Genomic DNA, 16600 nt, shown 5'->3' with positions numbered 1-16600 from the left:
ACTGGTAATTAATTGTGATTTGTGGTCTTGTTGGTAGTTGGTGAACAGTTGGAAGTGTGTGTACACCACTTGCAATTAGTTGTCAACTATCACAGCTTGCAGCTTGCATAGGGATCTCAAATCTGAAAATGATAAATCATGAATGTACCATTAATAGCTTCTTGAGTTCTTGCAGGGTGTTATTTTTGGGGATGTTTTTTATTTATTGTTGACATGGTTTGAAACTAATTTTCTTTTTAAAATGATGTAAGTAAATACATGTAAATAAATGGCATTTGAGCAGCATTAATTTTGAAATCCTTTCAGTTGGAACTGTTTTTCTTACGAGGCTATTTTTGGTGAATTCATATTTGTGAATTGACAATTCCATCGAAGCAGTGTAGCACCTTTGACATTACAGTCGGAACTGATGTGAATGTACCACTCCTTTGGTTTATGGTTCAGTGAGGTTTATGATATTTGTGTTATTATTGTAATTGTTTCACACACAAAGTGATCAGGTTTAGCTACCCTTCCTACAAACACTGGAACACTAAATTTAGATGCTTGATTGATCAGGAGCTGAAAATGAGCTGAAGAACTAAAACATCGCTCCATCCTGGCTTCTATTCCTGGCGTGTCTTGAGTGGTGTCTTCATGTTAGTGATACGCTGCTGAAATGGTCGCTGTCAGCTGAAAAAGGCATTGATTGAAATTAGGCTGTAGTAAGGATACATTACACTGACAGCAGACATGTATTACGTAGTCAGTGAGATAAACTTAGTCTTGCTGTCGTCACAAATATTATCAGCTTGCTGTTTTTGAGCTGTGTAGTATTGAAGGTAAATCCTTCATGGCTGAAAAAATATATATTTTCTTTGATAGTAGTAGCCTTTGTAGCAACAAGTTACGTCAGCTCACGTAGGTATTCTTACTTGATTGATTTTTCAAAATTGAACGTTTTTTTTGTTGTTAAAAACCGTGAAACCTCCATATCCATAGCAAGATCTGCCCTAGTTTATGTCATCAACGTAGAATCAGGCAGTGGATGACTGCTGTTACCATGCAAGTTTAATTCTCAAACAAATCAATGCATTCCCATGATTGGATTGGCTTCATATTAAAATGTCATCTTCAGGAGATGTATTGCTTTGGGGACTGTGGAGGATACCAGCTGTTTGGAGTCGGGGCATCATCACTGCAATTGCTTTTGAAAAATAATGCTGGGGATTGTCATGACAACTAGCATAACTACAGATTTTCTGAGACTTAGTTATTTGCCATGTTACAAGTACAAAAGATAGTCCCTTAAGTAACCTTAGAAGAGAAGTAATGATATTGTAAGGTAATATAGTTTCACACCAGACAGATCACATTTTGCCATTCTGAATTATTTTGATTCAAGAGTTTAAATGTTTATGTGTTTGTGTTTCGGTGTAGAATATGTTTGCCTTGGTGCTGAAAGAGGGAGTGAAGTGTTGATGTGTATGTTTTTATTTCAGTACAAAAGAAATCAAACCAAGCGGCCGATACATCAGCAAGAAAGTGAAGAAAGTGATAACGAACGGTCATAACAAGCACTTACCGCCCACCAATAAAAACAATATTGCAATCAGCAAACCCCAACCCCCACCTCACATCCCCAAAAGCTCAACCAACTTCTCCAATGTGTCAAATCCTGGTCAGTCAAGACTCTCGGGGACTTCTCATCTCCCTAATGGTGGAACAAACCACTCCCCCAACAGGGTCACAGCCAGTCAGCATTCACCTCACAGAAGTACTGGGTCCAACCATTCTCCTGTGAGGGGTAGTGGGACGACCACAGTGTCTTCAATGTCTACCAAACCATCATCTCATGTGCCGCCGTCTAGCGGAGGGGGATCCAAACCTAACTCTGCAATCATGAACATGCCATATAGGTCAGTGCACCCCCCTGCACAGCTCAAAAGTGGATGCTTCTTGTATACTTATGTCTTTGATTACGTTGTTTATTTCTATTTCAGGATATTGGTTCCTAATGTTTTGTGAATTCAAATAAGACTTAAGGATGTCTGCTGATCTGTAGTAAGGGAGTAATTTTTTTGAAATTTGTGTTTATGAATCAAATGACTAATTGGACTGTACAGAGAAGTGTATTCTACTGCACCAAACACACGTCCAAACATACCTGAAACTATAACAGCATAGTCATGCCATACCATACCAAATAACACACCAACAGTTTTGCATTAAAGTATTGTATATTTGATTATTGTTTTGACATGTTAACTAGGCATAAATAATAGTTCATCTAGAAGAAATCACCATTACTTCTGTGTTGTGGTGCTTATGTAAGAGCAGATTTAAGTATATTTGACATTCAGCGACACTCCATTGACTCCATATAGTGCAGGGGACGGTCGGGTAGCCTAGTGGTTAAAGCGTTTGCTCGTCACGCCGAAGACCCGGGTTCGATTCCCGACATGGGTACAATGTGTGAAGCCCATTTGTGGTGTCCCCTGCCGTTATATTGCTAGAAGCGGCGTAAAACCATACTCACTCACTCACTCACTCCCATATAGTGCAGGATTTTTGCAGTGCATTGACGTCATTGTTAAAGGAACATTGCAACACATTCACTGTGTCCATATGCAATGCATAATATTACCCATAGGGCCTGGATGTTGGTGCAGTTGTTTTCAGTAATTCTCACTGAACTTTGAAAGGTTTGCTTCATGCTGACGGCCACTTCATGCTGCTGTTTCCTGTGTTTTTGATGCAGCCCTTCCATTGTTTATGACATCACAGTTGGTTTTATATGACATCATTCCAACAATAGATTGACTGCTGACTCTCAGCCAAGACCAGGACTTACACATTTAATTCACTCGGGACAGCTAATCTGTAATCCTTGAAGCTTATCGTTTTTTCTCTGAATGTGCGACCTGTCATATAATAGGAATGAATTCACTTTTGTTTTCTACATAACACTGCATCTTTGATGAATGGACTTAGTCTGTGATTCTCAGTTGTACAGCTTCATAGAGGTGATAGACTGACGGAAAACGTGTTGCTAAACCACCCCAGTACACAACAGTTCAATATGAGCAGTGATCATAAGGCAGTGATTGCAGACATCCTTAACAAAAGCACCTTTTCTTCTCAACTGGATCTGAATTTGTAAAATCCTGCATGTCTTGAAAGTTATTGTCTAAGACCCTGTTCAGGGACAGATAGACGTGACACCTCGTCCGTTCATAGTAACAATCTGGAGGACTAGTTATTTTATCCCCAAATCTAGTTATTTTGCATAAGCTATGATCTGACGTGAGCTGTGGACTACTTGGATATGACTAATGGTGTCTACCTGTGCAGTTGATGTTTGTGTTAATGGCTATAATTAATTCTTAAAATGTGCAGGAAACAAATGATGTGAAATGCAGAACACTTGCTTTTAAGCAGGTGAATGATGCATTGCACAAGGAGTAGTTTTTTCATTCAGAAACTGTTGGTGTTCATGGACAATGTGAATGTGTGCTTATGTGATTAATGGAACAAAATGTTAATGGACAATTACCACTTTACATGTTATTGTGGATCCATGTTTGATAGACTCCTTATATTCTGTTATGTTGTGTTTCAGAGAAAGAATCATTCATTTGTTAGCGGTGCGGCCTTTCAAGAAGCCCGAGATGTTACTGAGACTAAAGAAGGGTGTGTATTGAATATCTTGCTGGGGAAGAATCTCTTCTAGCCTTTGTAATGATACCCGACCACAATCACTCACACCCTCTCTCCACTGTAAAGATAATCCTCTTCATTCTTCTCCTTAATAGCCTGCCTCCGTGGTCTAGTGGCACGGGGTTCGGTCCCCGGCCGTGTCATACCAAAAGACGTTAAAAGATGGTACTTGTTTTTACCCTGTCTGGTGCTCTGCATATTAAGAGGCTTAAACAAGGACTGGTCAGTTGGAGTCCGTATACTGTGTCTGAGTGGGGTATTCATGTTAAACTATGACATGGTATCTCAGTGGACTAGGACTATAAAATCAGCAGCTACACACACCTTAACACATGCTTGCACATTGCTGCATAAGTGCAATGGTCTTGGATGCGACATTAAACCCCATTTCATCTCACCTGACCTCTACTCCTATATAAGATTTTGCTGGAGACAACTTGATGTTGTCGCGCTCAGATAACCATGTTCATCCTGCTCAAGTTAATTCATGAGACATGGAAGAGTATGTCGGCCCTGCTGTTCCCTAAGTCTCTGATGTTGTGTGTCAGACCCTGAGACACACTTCCTCCTGGGTGTGTTAAGGACTGACGTGTGAGTTTCACGTTGGCTGACTGATGGCATGGTCTGTTTGGACAGAGAACAAATCAGTTTCCAGTTTGTGTTAGAGCGTTACTGCTGTTTGCATTGATCATTGCTATGTAGAATGTGTTAGATTTGGCAGAGATTACAAAAAGCTAATTGTTTCATGTGCGTCAATAAAGAAAACCAAGAGATAATAGAGGAACGATGGCACTTCACTGCATTGGTTCGTTGTTGTAGTGCTAGAAAGAATCTCTGAGAAAAACCGGGTTGCACTGTAGTGATGCAGTTACCTTACAGACATCATAGGACAACTTTTTGTAGTTTACATTGATTGTCCCATCTGTGCAATGTAAATAGACCATCTCCTGTCGATTGGCCTGGAAGGAGGAAGTTTGGTGGCTCAATACAAAGACATTATAAGATGGTACTTGTTGTTACCCTGCCTGGTCGGCAAGGTGTCACCTCGTTAGTCCCTAGCCATAGAATATATACCCTGATCATAGTATTTTTGCTCTGATCATAGTGTTATACCGTGGCCATAGTATTTATGCTCTGACCATAGTATTTGGTGTCTGTATACTGTGTCTGAATAGAATACTGATGAAGCCCAGCTATTGTCCATGCTTTGATGTGATTGTGTAAATTATTTGTGTTCAAAATACTATTAAGAACACCAGGCATTGTTCAAGAAAAATTGACATGGAATTACTTGTCTGCCATTCACCTGGCATCGACCTTGAAAAAAGGGTTTCAGCCTCAAGGTGCTAGTAACAGCAGTGGAGTGAGTAAGTCATCTCCGTATGATTGCTGGTTTTAGAATTAGATGCATATGGTAATCAAATCTGTGAGGCATGTCAGTGTATTCAACATTGTGAAGGAGAACATCCTTGGTGTCATGAATCTTGAAATGGAGGAATTCACCCTCTTGATAGTTGTGGTAGTACTGTAATGAGGATTGGTAGTTTCGATGGTGCCGTTACAAAGTATGGATATTTGTAGAATGTATTTAAGAATTGACGTTCACATTGTGTGAGTTCATTGGAGTTTGAACCTTCATACAGTGAGGGCCAAAATATATGAACGTCGGAGCTTGCTTGCTATTCATAGTCCATGGACCAGATTTGTGTGGCTGTTTCAGACCAGCTATTGCTTATACTGTTTCTCTTCCCCCCCCCCTTCCAATTCCATCTGTTATCTCTGGAGCTGTATGTTGTGTGTGACTAATGTGTGTGTTTTTGTGTCGATCAGATGGTATCCGGGAAAAGGACAAGAACTCTCTAGGCAGCATCCTGCAGCAGGTGGCAGTACTTAACAAGAGCAATAGCTACACCCTTGCAAACCACGCCTGGATTGACGTGCGCACAGACTGGCCATTCTACACAGAGGCAGACCGCCAACTTGTGAAAAGGTAGGTTGGGTGCACAAGGACCAGGATTTTGACAGTATTCGTCATGGAATGAGGGTTCTGTTGGTCAGGACACACCAAGAGGTAATTCTAAGTACAAGTATAGGTGGTGTATTTGTTTGACTACAGTATCAGCTGCTGGGTCATCTTCCTGAGCCAAGGGCTTTAACTGACTATAAAAGTGCAGTTTCCACCCTTGCCTAAACTAGGCTGCAATTATGGAGTTACATTTTGGCTGGACTAACGAGCCTGGAAATTCCTAGTTCGGCAAGGGTGGAAACTAGACTTTTATAGTCAGTTAATGCCCTTGCTTCAGGAAGATGCTGCTGGATCTGTGATACCCTCTTCATTGGGCAAATGAAAGTGTTCAATTTAATGCTCCCAGAATTTCTAATTATAACTAAGTAGATTGGATTGTCATATTGATCGACTGATTTCTCCTACAACCAAAGGTTTTCTCCCGCAGAAATCTCCAGAACCTGCAAGCCGAGTCTCGAAGTGCATCCACGTCCCCTGCAGTGTCCCCTAGCAACCAGGCTCCTGAAAGCCCCAGCAACTCTCAGGTCGGTGCTGCTGATGAGAAGCTTACATTTTTAGAGGACTCATAGATGCTCAGAATTTCAAAATTAGATGACAAACACCATTATGCAAGGTCTCAGATTAAAAGTTGTTAAATCAGCTGAAAATTAAGTGAAGCACCCCTAATATATCGATCAATGAAAAAAATCAGAATCGTGTTTTGAGGTTTGTTGAATTGTTTCTTGCCATAGTGAAATTATTCTGTTTGAATGTTGATGCTTATTTACTGCTTTTGTGTTGAAGCAAAAAAACAAAACAACTCAATTGTGAAAGTATGGACTTGTTGCAACACAGTGATTTTGATATGGATTTGTTGCAACACAGTGATTCTGATATGGACATGTAGCTACTCAGTGATTCTGATATGGACTTGTAGCTACTCAGTGATTCTGATATGGACTTGTAGCGACACAGTGATTCTGATATGGACATGTAGCGACACAGTGATTCTGATATGGACATGTAGCTACTCAGTGATTCTAATATGGACATGTAGCTACTCAGTGATTCTAATATGGACATGTAGCGACACAGTGATTCTGATATGGACATGTAGCGACACAGTGATTCTGATATGGACGTGTAGCGACACAGTGATTCTGATATGGACATGTAGCGACATAGTGATTCTGATATGGACATGTAGCGACACAGTGATGCTGATATGGACATGTAGCTACTCAGTGATTCTAATATGGACATGTAGCTACACAGTGATTCTGATATGGACATGTAGCGACACAGTGATTCTGATATGGACTTGTAGCGACACAGTGATTCTGATATGGACATGTAGCGACACAGTGATTCTGATATGGACGTGTAGCGACACAGTGATTCTGATATGGACATGTAGCGACATAGTGATTCTGATATGGACATGTAGCGACACAGTGATTCTGATATGGACATGTAGCGACGCAGTGATTCTGATGTGGACATGTAGCTACACAGTGATTCTGATATGGACTTGTAGCGACACAGTGATTCTGATATGGACATGTAGCGACACAGTGATTCTGATGTGGACATGTAGCGACACAGTGATTCTGATATGGACTTGTAGCGACACAGTGATTCTGATATGGACATGTAGCGACACAGTGATTCTGATATGGACACGTAGCGACACAGTGATTCTGATATGGACTTGTAGCGACACAGTGATTCTGATATGGACATGTAGCGACACAGTGATTCTGATATGGACTTGTAGCGACACAGTGATTCTGATATGGACATGTAGCGACACAGTTATTCTGATATGGACATGTAGCGACACAGTGATTCTGATATGGACATGTAGCGACACAGTGATTCTGATATGGACTTGTAGCTACACAGTGATTCTGATATGGACATGTAGCGACACAGTGATTCTGATATGGACATGTAGCAACACAGTGATTCTGATATGGACTTGTAGCGACACAGTGATTCTGATATGGACTTGTAGCGACACAGTGATTCTGATATGGACATGTATCGACACAGTGATTCTGATATGGACTTGTAGCTACACAGTGATTCTGATATGGACATGTAGCGACACAGTGATTCTGATATGGACTTGTAGCGACACAGTGATTCTGATATGGACATGTAGCGACACAGTGATTCTGATATGGACATGTAGCGACACAGTGATTCTGATATGGACATGTAGCGACACAGTGATTCTGATATGGACTTGTAGCTACTCAGTGATTCTGATATGGATTTGCATGTAGTTGTTTTCAATGACAGCATAATGACATCTTTGTATATTATTTCAGAAACGTGCAAGTGAGGATGTGATTGAAGCCCCCCAGCCAAACAAGAAGCAGAGGATATCCCACCATGAGAAGAGGAAAGAACCCTCTCCTGTCAACGGTCTCAAGTCCAGCAACAGTCACCATCATGTACCGCATGACAAACGCAAGTCCTCCTCACTGTCCCCTGATGCGAACAGAGAGAACAAGGCGCAGCACATAGATGGTAGGGCTTCAGCAGGGTGAACTGTTTTAGGGGGCTGTAGAACAAGTAGCACATAGATGGTAGGGCTTCAGCAGGGTGAACTGTTGTAGGGGGCTCTAGAACAAGTAGCACATAGATGGTAGGGCTTCAGCAGGGTGAACTGTTTTAGGGGGCTGTAAAACAAGTAGCACATAGATGGTAGGGCTTCAGCAGGGTGAACTGTTGTAGGGGGCTGTAGAACAAGAAGCACATAGATGATGGGGCTTCAGCAGGGTGAACTGTTGTAGGGGGCTATAGAACAAGTAGCACATAGATGGTAGGGCTTCAGCAGGGTGAACTGTTGTAGGGGGCTATAGAACAAGTAGCACATAGATGGTAGGGCTTCAGCAGGGTGAACTGTTGTAGGGGGCTATAGAACAAGTAGCACATAGATGGTAGGGCTTCAGTCAGGGTGAACTGTTGTAGGGGGTTATAGAACAAGTAGCACATAGATGGTAGGGCTTCAGTCAGGGTGAACTGTTGTAGGGGGCTGTAGAACGAGTAGCACATAGATGGTAGGGCTTCAGTCAGGGTGAACTGTTGTAGGGGGCTGTAGAACAAGTAGCACATAGATGGTAGGGCTTCAGCAGGGTGAACTGTTGTAGGGGGCTGTAGAACAAGTAGCACATAGATGATGGGGCTTCAGCAGGGTGAACTGTTGTAGGGGGCTATAGAACAAGTAGCACATAGATGGTAGGGCTTCAGCAGGGTGAACTGTTGTAGGGGGCTCTAGAACAAGTAGCACATAGATGGTAGGGCTTCAGCAGGGTGAACTGTTGTAGGGGGCTATAGAACAAGTAGCACATAGATGGTAGGGCTTCAGTCAGGGTGAACTGTTGTAGGGGGCTGTAGAACAAGTAGCACATAGATGATGGGGCTTCAGCAGGGTGAACTGTTGTAGGGGGCTCTAGAACAAGTAGCACATAGATGATGGGGCTTCAGCAGGGTGAACTGTTTTAGGGGGCTGTAGAACAAGTAGCACATAGATGGTAGGGCTTCAGCAGGGTGAACTGTTGTAGGGGGCTCTAGAACAAGTAGCACATAGATGGCGGGGCTTCAGCAGGGTGAACTGTTGTAGGGGGCTCTAGAACAAGTAGCACATAGATGGTAGGGCTTCAGCAGGGTGAACTGTTTTAGGGGGCTGTAGAACAAGTAGCACATAGATGATGGGGCTTCAGCAGGGTGAACTGTTGTAGGGGGCTGTAGAACAAGTAGCACATAGATGGTAGGGCTTCAAGATGGTCATTTGTAGTAAAGGGCTGGAGAAAATACCAACTGCAGATTGTTTATATATTTCTTAACTGATTTGTTTAATTTGTAACTACACTGAAAGTGCTACATTAACAATTAGGTAAGTGTTTTGTATTTAAGATGTACTTCTTCTTGAAATGTGAAGAATGTTCTGTAACTATGGTAATTGAGGTCGTGGTAGTAGCAGTATGACATGTTGAATTCGGAATATGCACAGCTTGAGGACAAATGTGTCATTGTTTCCCTATGTTTTGTCTTATGTTTGGAATACACTAGTTTCTTTTCCGCTGACACTGTACATAAAGTGGACTGTGTAAAAAACAATCAAAAATGTTTCTTTTGTCCAGACAGGTATTGTTGAACGGCTAAAAATCGCATTCCACATTTTGCTTTGATTGAATAATAATGCAAATGGCATGTTCATAATGCAAATAGGTACTACTGGTGGCTTTGTTTATCTCTTTCTAAGACGTAATTGATCTTAAGCATCCAAACAATTATCCCTGGATTACACAGATAAAAGACACTACAAAAAGAAGAAGGTAAAAACATTTCTCAAGACATGAAAGACTTGCTACAGGATTGATTGGCCTTCTCTGGAGCTGATTCTTGGCACAGGGTCGCCTGTGAATGTATTGTACAAGTCAAGCTGACACGGAGGATGTGCCTAGATAGGGCAGATGAGCGCTGTTTCCCTGTCATTGACTTTGATTTTGTCATTCTCTGTTGTTTGCCAAGCTGCGCACATTTAGCAGACAGTGTTGACACAGTCTTTGGATGGGACCTGGAGACAAATACATTGTGTAATTATTGTCATTGCCCTGCTCATGGTGTCTCGTCTTGTCTTCAGATAACGGAAACACAGTGTCCTCCAATTCCAGCAACTGTGCTGATTACTTAAAGTAAGTGAGGGGGTGCCTTGCATTCTGTAGGGGTGGGCTACCATGGGGAGGGGGAGGGATGAAGGATGACGGATGACGGGAGAGAGTCATCATGCAGACATTTAGGCTTGTGGACATTTCAGAAGACGTGTAAATTGTTTTCCATGAGATTTCTCTCACAAATATTAAAATTTGGATAACTATAATGCATTGTTATTGAGAAAATAACTTTTGAAATTGTGTTTTGACTGTTACTGGTTTAATTTATATTATGGTTAGTATTGAGCTTTAAGAAGAATTCTTTTGTTTCTAATGAAGATGTTTAATTGTAATGTTATTAAATCATTAATCTATGTTTTATTACACCAAAACTTTGAAATAACTGATAAGGAAAATTTTGAAACATGCAAGGAATCTCCTTTGTCAAAACATTATAGACCTACTGGTAGTAAGTAATGAAAGAATTTAAAAAAAACCCTTTCAGGCTTGCATTTTTATTTTATTTTGAAAAAAAGAGAGATTGCTGGGTAAAATGTCCTGTCAGGTAACCGTGAAGGACCCCTGAAAATATATCTTGAGAATTATATGGCCCATCCCAGAAATAGCCAGAGTAAGTGTGAAAGTAAGGGATATTGAGAAAAGTTGTATAATGCCAATTTAATTAAGTCCATTTTAATTACTGACGTGTTAATATTTTTGTGCTGGCTACAGACTTGAGGCTTGAAGAGCTGATTGACTGTCAGCTAGTTGACTGCCATTACTCCTCATGGTTCACACATACAATGTCGACATTACAGGACTTACACAATGATCAAGAACCAGGAACAGAGACAGAAGTATAAGGGTGATTTCAACTCCGAGTATGACGAGTACCGGAAGCTGTTCGGCCATCTGGATACCATTGCCAAGAAGTTTGGGGAATTAGAGATAAAGATTCGCAAGACGAAGGAAGGATCGGAGGCCTTTGAGGTAGGGCCTAGCATAGATCTTGATAATACTTAGAAGGATGACTATTGTCAGTGATGTTCCCATGACTGCTTGTGATTGATGATTGTTTACCATGTGGCTCGTGACTGATTGATTTCAGCTTGTCAGCAAATATTGTTTGACATCACTGCAGTGCAGTGTTTGTTTTGTTCCTCATGCTAGCATGAAGTCCTTGCTTCACTGTACATGATAACATGTTTGTTGTTTGTTGTTTGTTTAATGCCGCACTCAGCAATATTCCAGCTATATGGCGGCGGTCTGTAAATAATCGAGTCTCGACCAGACAATCCTGTGATTGAAAACGTGAGCATCGATCTTCGCAATTGGGATACTATGACATGCATCAGCCAAGTCAGCGGGCCTGACCACCCGATCCTGTTAGTCGCCTGTTACGACAAGCATGAGTTGCTGAAGACTATTCTACCCCATCATGGGTCACATAAGAGCACTAACGCAGCTGTCCCTCAAATGGACATGTTTTCTTATCTAAACCTTTCTTTTCAAAATCATAATGAAAATTTTGATTGAAAATTAACTCTTTCTCTTATTTTGATTTTTTTGGCAAATGAACACATACTCTAGACAGATAATCTTAAGAATTGACATCAATATTTTTTGCGTTTTTGCATCTTTATGTTTATATCTCCATAAATGCACAAATAATATTGAAGTCTATGCTTATAACATTGTATAAATAAGTATGTCAACAATAATAGCTTCATTGACTGGATATTTAATTATTAATATACGAAATGAGTGACAGCAATAATGCAACTCAAACCCCTCCACTCTATTATCAGCCAATTAGGAAACAGTAGTTGAAATCCTATCTGATTGCTAACACTTGGTGATGCTGATCTGTTATTTTCATCCTTTCCAGACTTTGAAGAACAGGATACTAGAGGAATACCAGACCCAGAAAAGTGATCCGAAGTTCATTGAACAAAAAAAGCGCTATGACTACCTACACAAGAAACTGGCACATATCAAAAAGTTGATAATGCATTTTGATCAGTGTTCCCTGTCCCTCTGCTCATAGCAGCAGGCTGGCTGGCCCGGAACAGACTTACAAGCTGTGGTTGTGAGATCTACTGGAGTTACAGAGTGAACCTCGCCTCTGGATTCTACACAGATTGCTTGGATCTTACCATGGGTAAATAGGATGTATTCCACGGGGTAATGAGTCTCGCTGACTGCTGGATGGATGTGGACACATGGTCTGTTGTCTGGCCAGTATACCGACTTGTTCCCAAGTTGAAGGATGTTTCTGGATCTACTGAATGTTGCAAGAGTGTAACCAGAGTCCCTGGTGTGGCTCTTCCCGCTAGTCACTGGTGGATATGTGGACATGGTTATGTTTCTGAAGGAATGTGAATTTGGATGTTTGCAGGTTTGTCAGACAAGCACCTACCTGGCTGATGAACTGTCTGCTGCCTTTTTTGTTTCGATAAAAATGGCCTGTTTTTTGTTGGCCAGTTTGTTCTACACACCCAGTTCAACATGCTCCTGTTAATGAAGCGTGAATCTTCCCTATCTACACAGCACCCCCTGTATAAATGTTCTTGTGTCTGTCTGTCCGTACGTCCATCCAGTGCCTTGTAATGCTCCCGCGCATGCATGTAATGCAGGTGCAGACCGAGCTGATGCGTGTGCATGGCCAGCTGAAGGTCACTGAAAGAGTGATGTCACACAAGCCAAGCCTCTCGCTCCAATAATGGCACAGGTCTACTTTGCCATAATAGTGTACTTTTGCTGATAAGTGCTTGAGGCTGCTGGCTTCACAAATTGGCCATATCACAGTATTGGTGAAATTTTCTCTTTTGTTTAATAATTATTTAATTTAATTTCAAAGAGTTACTAGTTTATTTATGACCGTGTGTTAAGTTATTATCAGTTTGGCATTCTCATGGTTTATTTTGAGAAAGCAAATGCATCTCTTACATATTTATCTTTTGAATTGACTAGCTTGGGGACATGGCATGTCGCATACAGTGTTTATTTGGAACCGCTGAATCAAAGGAATGTAGCTCACAAAGGAGTGCAATGTGTTTGTAGATTCTTCCTTCAGGAAGCTTCAGCTTATGTACAACTCCTGAGAAAGCATTTCTCACACTGTACTAATCAAAGGATGTTCAGCACCTCCCGATTCTTTCATATTACTGGAGTTGATCTGTCATGTTACAGGGCGGTCGGGTAGCCTAGTTGTTAAAGCGTTCGCTCGTCACTCTGAAGACCCAGGTTTGATTCCCGTCATGGTACAATATGTGAAGCCCATTTCTGGTGTCCCCCGCTGTGATATTGCTAAAAGCGGCGTAAAACCATTGTCAGTCAGAGGCTGTCATGTTACTATAGTAAGATGAAAGAATCGGGTGGTCCTTAACTTATTTTGAGTAGTATATATGTTTAATGTTATCACAACATGTCAAATGGCTTGATATTAAAATATACTGCTCAAAAGAGGTTTGAGAACATCTGATTTTTTCATATGAATGTAGTTGCCTGTCGTGGCAGATTAGTTCTAGTCATATGAAAAAATCAGCTGCTGCTAAACATCTTTTGAGTTGTATATGACTGATCAAAAGCAGAGAATTCTTTTTAAGAACAAAAATGGATCTTCTTGTCTTGAACTTGTACATGACATGCCCCAGACAAAGTATTTATTGGTATTTATACACCATTATTTAAATGAGCACTTGTACACCCTTGTACATGTCGTACACCCTTGTACATTAGGTTGTTTATGTGAAAACGGTAATTTGAGCAGTGGTGCACCTTGGTGCAGATAGTTATGTAATGAAAAACATGTTGAAGCCAGTGTATGAATCCTGAAAGAGGTGACGCCTTGACGACGTGGATGACGGTAGTTCTGTCGTTGGTACTGTTGAACAAATATATCAGTAGTGTCTATTTTGTTTTCAGAATGTAAGGAAACTATTTTATGTGCTATGTTAATTTGAGATGTCAAAGATACATGATATATGCATATGAGAATATTTTTGATGAAGAGATATCACATAAACATTTTGTTACCATGAGCTTGGATATTGTGTGCTGACATGAAGCTTTGGCCTGGCTACTCTATGTAGTCTTGTCAGGGCCACCTCCAAGGAGATGCTCTTGGCATGTCAAGTTGTATGTTCGTTGAACGTTTGAAAGCTATGGGACAAAATAGGCAATGAATCTGTTGCTTTTATTCAGATAGTATATGCTCGAACCTGCCCAGTAGTATAACCAGCTGTTCCTTCAGCATTGAGTTTATATGTCAACATGACTGCTGGTCCTTTGGCTCGTGGCTAGCAGAAGGGTTAAATGGGCTGCTGCTTTAAGCCAGTTGCTGCATTTTGCTTTTTTACTGCAAAGAATGTGCCCACTTTTCAAACATAAATACTTATCTGCTCAACTTGTTGAAGGGACAGTTTATTATATTTGTATCATGGACCAGTAGCCTCAGTGTTCAGTCATCAGCATGTCGGAACATACATGATGTACTTCAGGCATACCCCAATGTTGATGGATGGGGCCTCTATTTTAGTTGGTTTAAGGATCTTCCAACCCCAAATCACTGAGAAAATGGAAAATGTTTTTATAAAAAAATCATTTAAAAAAATACTTTTATTTCTGACAGCCACAAAAACCTTTTACTAGAATATAAAAGTGTTTCAAGAATCTTGCAACACAGAAGCAAGATGACTTTGCCCCCATTGATTTTAAATCTGTAAACCAACTGAGAGAAAAGGCCTGAGCTAGTTCATGATGCCTGGCGTTAGTAGACAATGACACGTCATCATTCTCCATGTCTGATTGTGAATGTTTTATGGACCAGTTTTCAACATGGCCCTGGTTTTCTTAAACATGTTGATATCTACCACTAGCCTTAGGAAAAAAATATCCATGAGCTATGACCAAAGTATCCTGGGATGTGATCAAGGCAAAGACTTGTTTAGCGCCACGTACTGGGTTTTCATGAAATAAGAAACATTAGGGATAGCGCCAAACTTTGTTCTATGATTCTGTGAACTATTACTGTAAGAGCTGATGGTACCTTAACCCTTAGGACATAAGAAGCATGAGCCAAACCTTAAGAATGAAGAAAAAAACAAGTTTGTGTTTTTAATTTAGCAATATGTGTGTTTAGAATCATCTGCGAGATAGGGTATGAGTGGTCTTTGATGGAGTGTTGTTGGTCCTGAGCAGTGATTGTTGGCTATGTCGTGGATGTTCAACTGTATTGGATGAAAGTGTTCTGTAAGCACGGTAAGCTACGCATCTCTCTGTGAAGCTGACATGTGACTTTGGTGATGATGTATGATGTCTGCAGGATGAGCTCATTAGCTATGGTTTTATTGTCATTTCATCGATAGAAACCATAGATGACAAGTTGTATGCTCTACCATGTTTTGATCAATCAGTTGTAAGTATTTTCAAATCGGAAGATTTCTATATACATAGAAACACAATCTCATCTCAATCTGAATTAGCTTTAGCATGTTTGGCAGCCTCAAATGATGTAAATAAGTTACTAAATGCTGACCTTTGGCTTATAGAATACTCAAACTATTGGTAGGAGCATAGTTTAGTTTGACCTTTCAACTCTTTTTCTTATTTATTTCATTGCGTTAAATTTTGTATCAATCTCTTTCAAGTATCTTTTCAGTGAAATGCAGAAATTGAGCACTTCAAATGACTTATGTATGATGTCCTTCTTGAACTTTGAATCTTGAAGTCAGCACGGAAGATTGTGGCATCCAGTGGCATGCTATGGCTGCTGGTGCCATGTGTTAACAGATTTATCATGTATGAAGGGAGACAACTGTTGACAGGTTTTTGCAGACCTCTAACAGTTGTGTACAATCTCCCACATACTCTAGTCCTCTCTGGTCACTGATGTTTCTGTGTAAATGTGAGAGATATTACACTGACCCTCTCTGTTGTGTAGCGAGCGGGAGGGTGAACATGGCACTCTCAGTAGTTGGCAGAATACTTTGGCGAAGCCTGAAATGGTCCATATTTTCTGGGTAGCATTTTTCCGAGATGTGATGTTTGTGATGTAGTTATGTTGCATAATGCTAGCTAGCTGACACTGGAGAACAGATAGTGTCCCTAATGTCTCCGCCATCTGGAGATCACTGGACCTGTAGATAGCTGGCTTAAAGTCTGGAAGTGAAGAGCAGATATGACATGTACCTACATATTGACTTTGCTAGTATGACTCGACTAACAG

The 16600-nt window shown here is 40.8% G+C and overlaps 1 protein-coding gene across 1 annotated transcript in view; it reads left to right on the top strand.

Annotated features, from left to right (window-relative positions):
* The window catches only part of LOC139473757 (RNA polymerase II elongation factor ELL-like), a 38571-nt gene extending 24006 nt beyond the window's left edge, over positions 1-14565 (top strand). The window contains exons 5-12 of the mRNA XM_071256507.1: positions 1482-1898; positions 3602-3672; positions 5530-5689; positions 6153-6249; positions 8041-8242; positions 10362-10413; positions 11190-11361; positions 12260-14565. Of these exons, the coding sequence (XP_071112608.1) occupies positions 1482-1898; positions 3602-3672; positions 5530-5689; positions 6153-6249; positions 8041-8242; positions 10362-10413; positions 11190-11361; positions 12260-12418 (1330 nt within the window). The 3' untranslated portion in view covers positions 12419-14565. The remainder of the gene's footprint in view (positions 1-1481; positions 1899-3601; positions 3673-5529; positions 5690-6152; positions 6250-8040; positions 8243-10361; positions 10414-11189; positions 11362-12259) is intronic.
* Positions 14566-16600: the final 2035 nt, after the last annotated feature.

The sequence above is a fragment of the Haliotis cracherodii genome, unplaced genomic scaffold (assembly GCF_022045235.1).
Source record: "Haliotis cracherodii isolate W230 unplaced genomic scaffold, xgHalCrac1.p SCAF_1, whole genome shotgun sequence".
In the NCBI taxonomy this organism is placed as follows: Eukaryota; Metazoa; Mollusca; class Gastropoda; order Lepetellida; family Haliotidae; genus Haliotis; species Haliotis cracherodii.
Note: the sequence above shows the minus strand (reverse complement) of the source record. Positions and strands in the feature narration are given on the sequence as shown.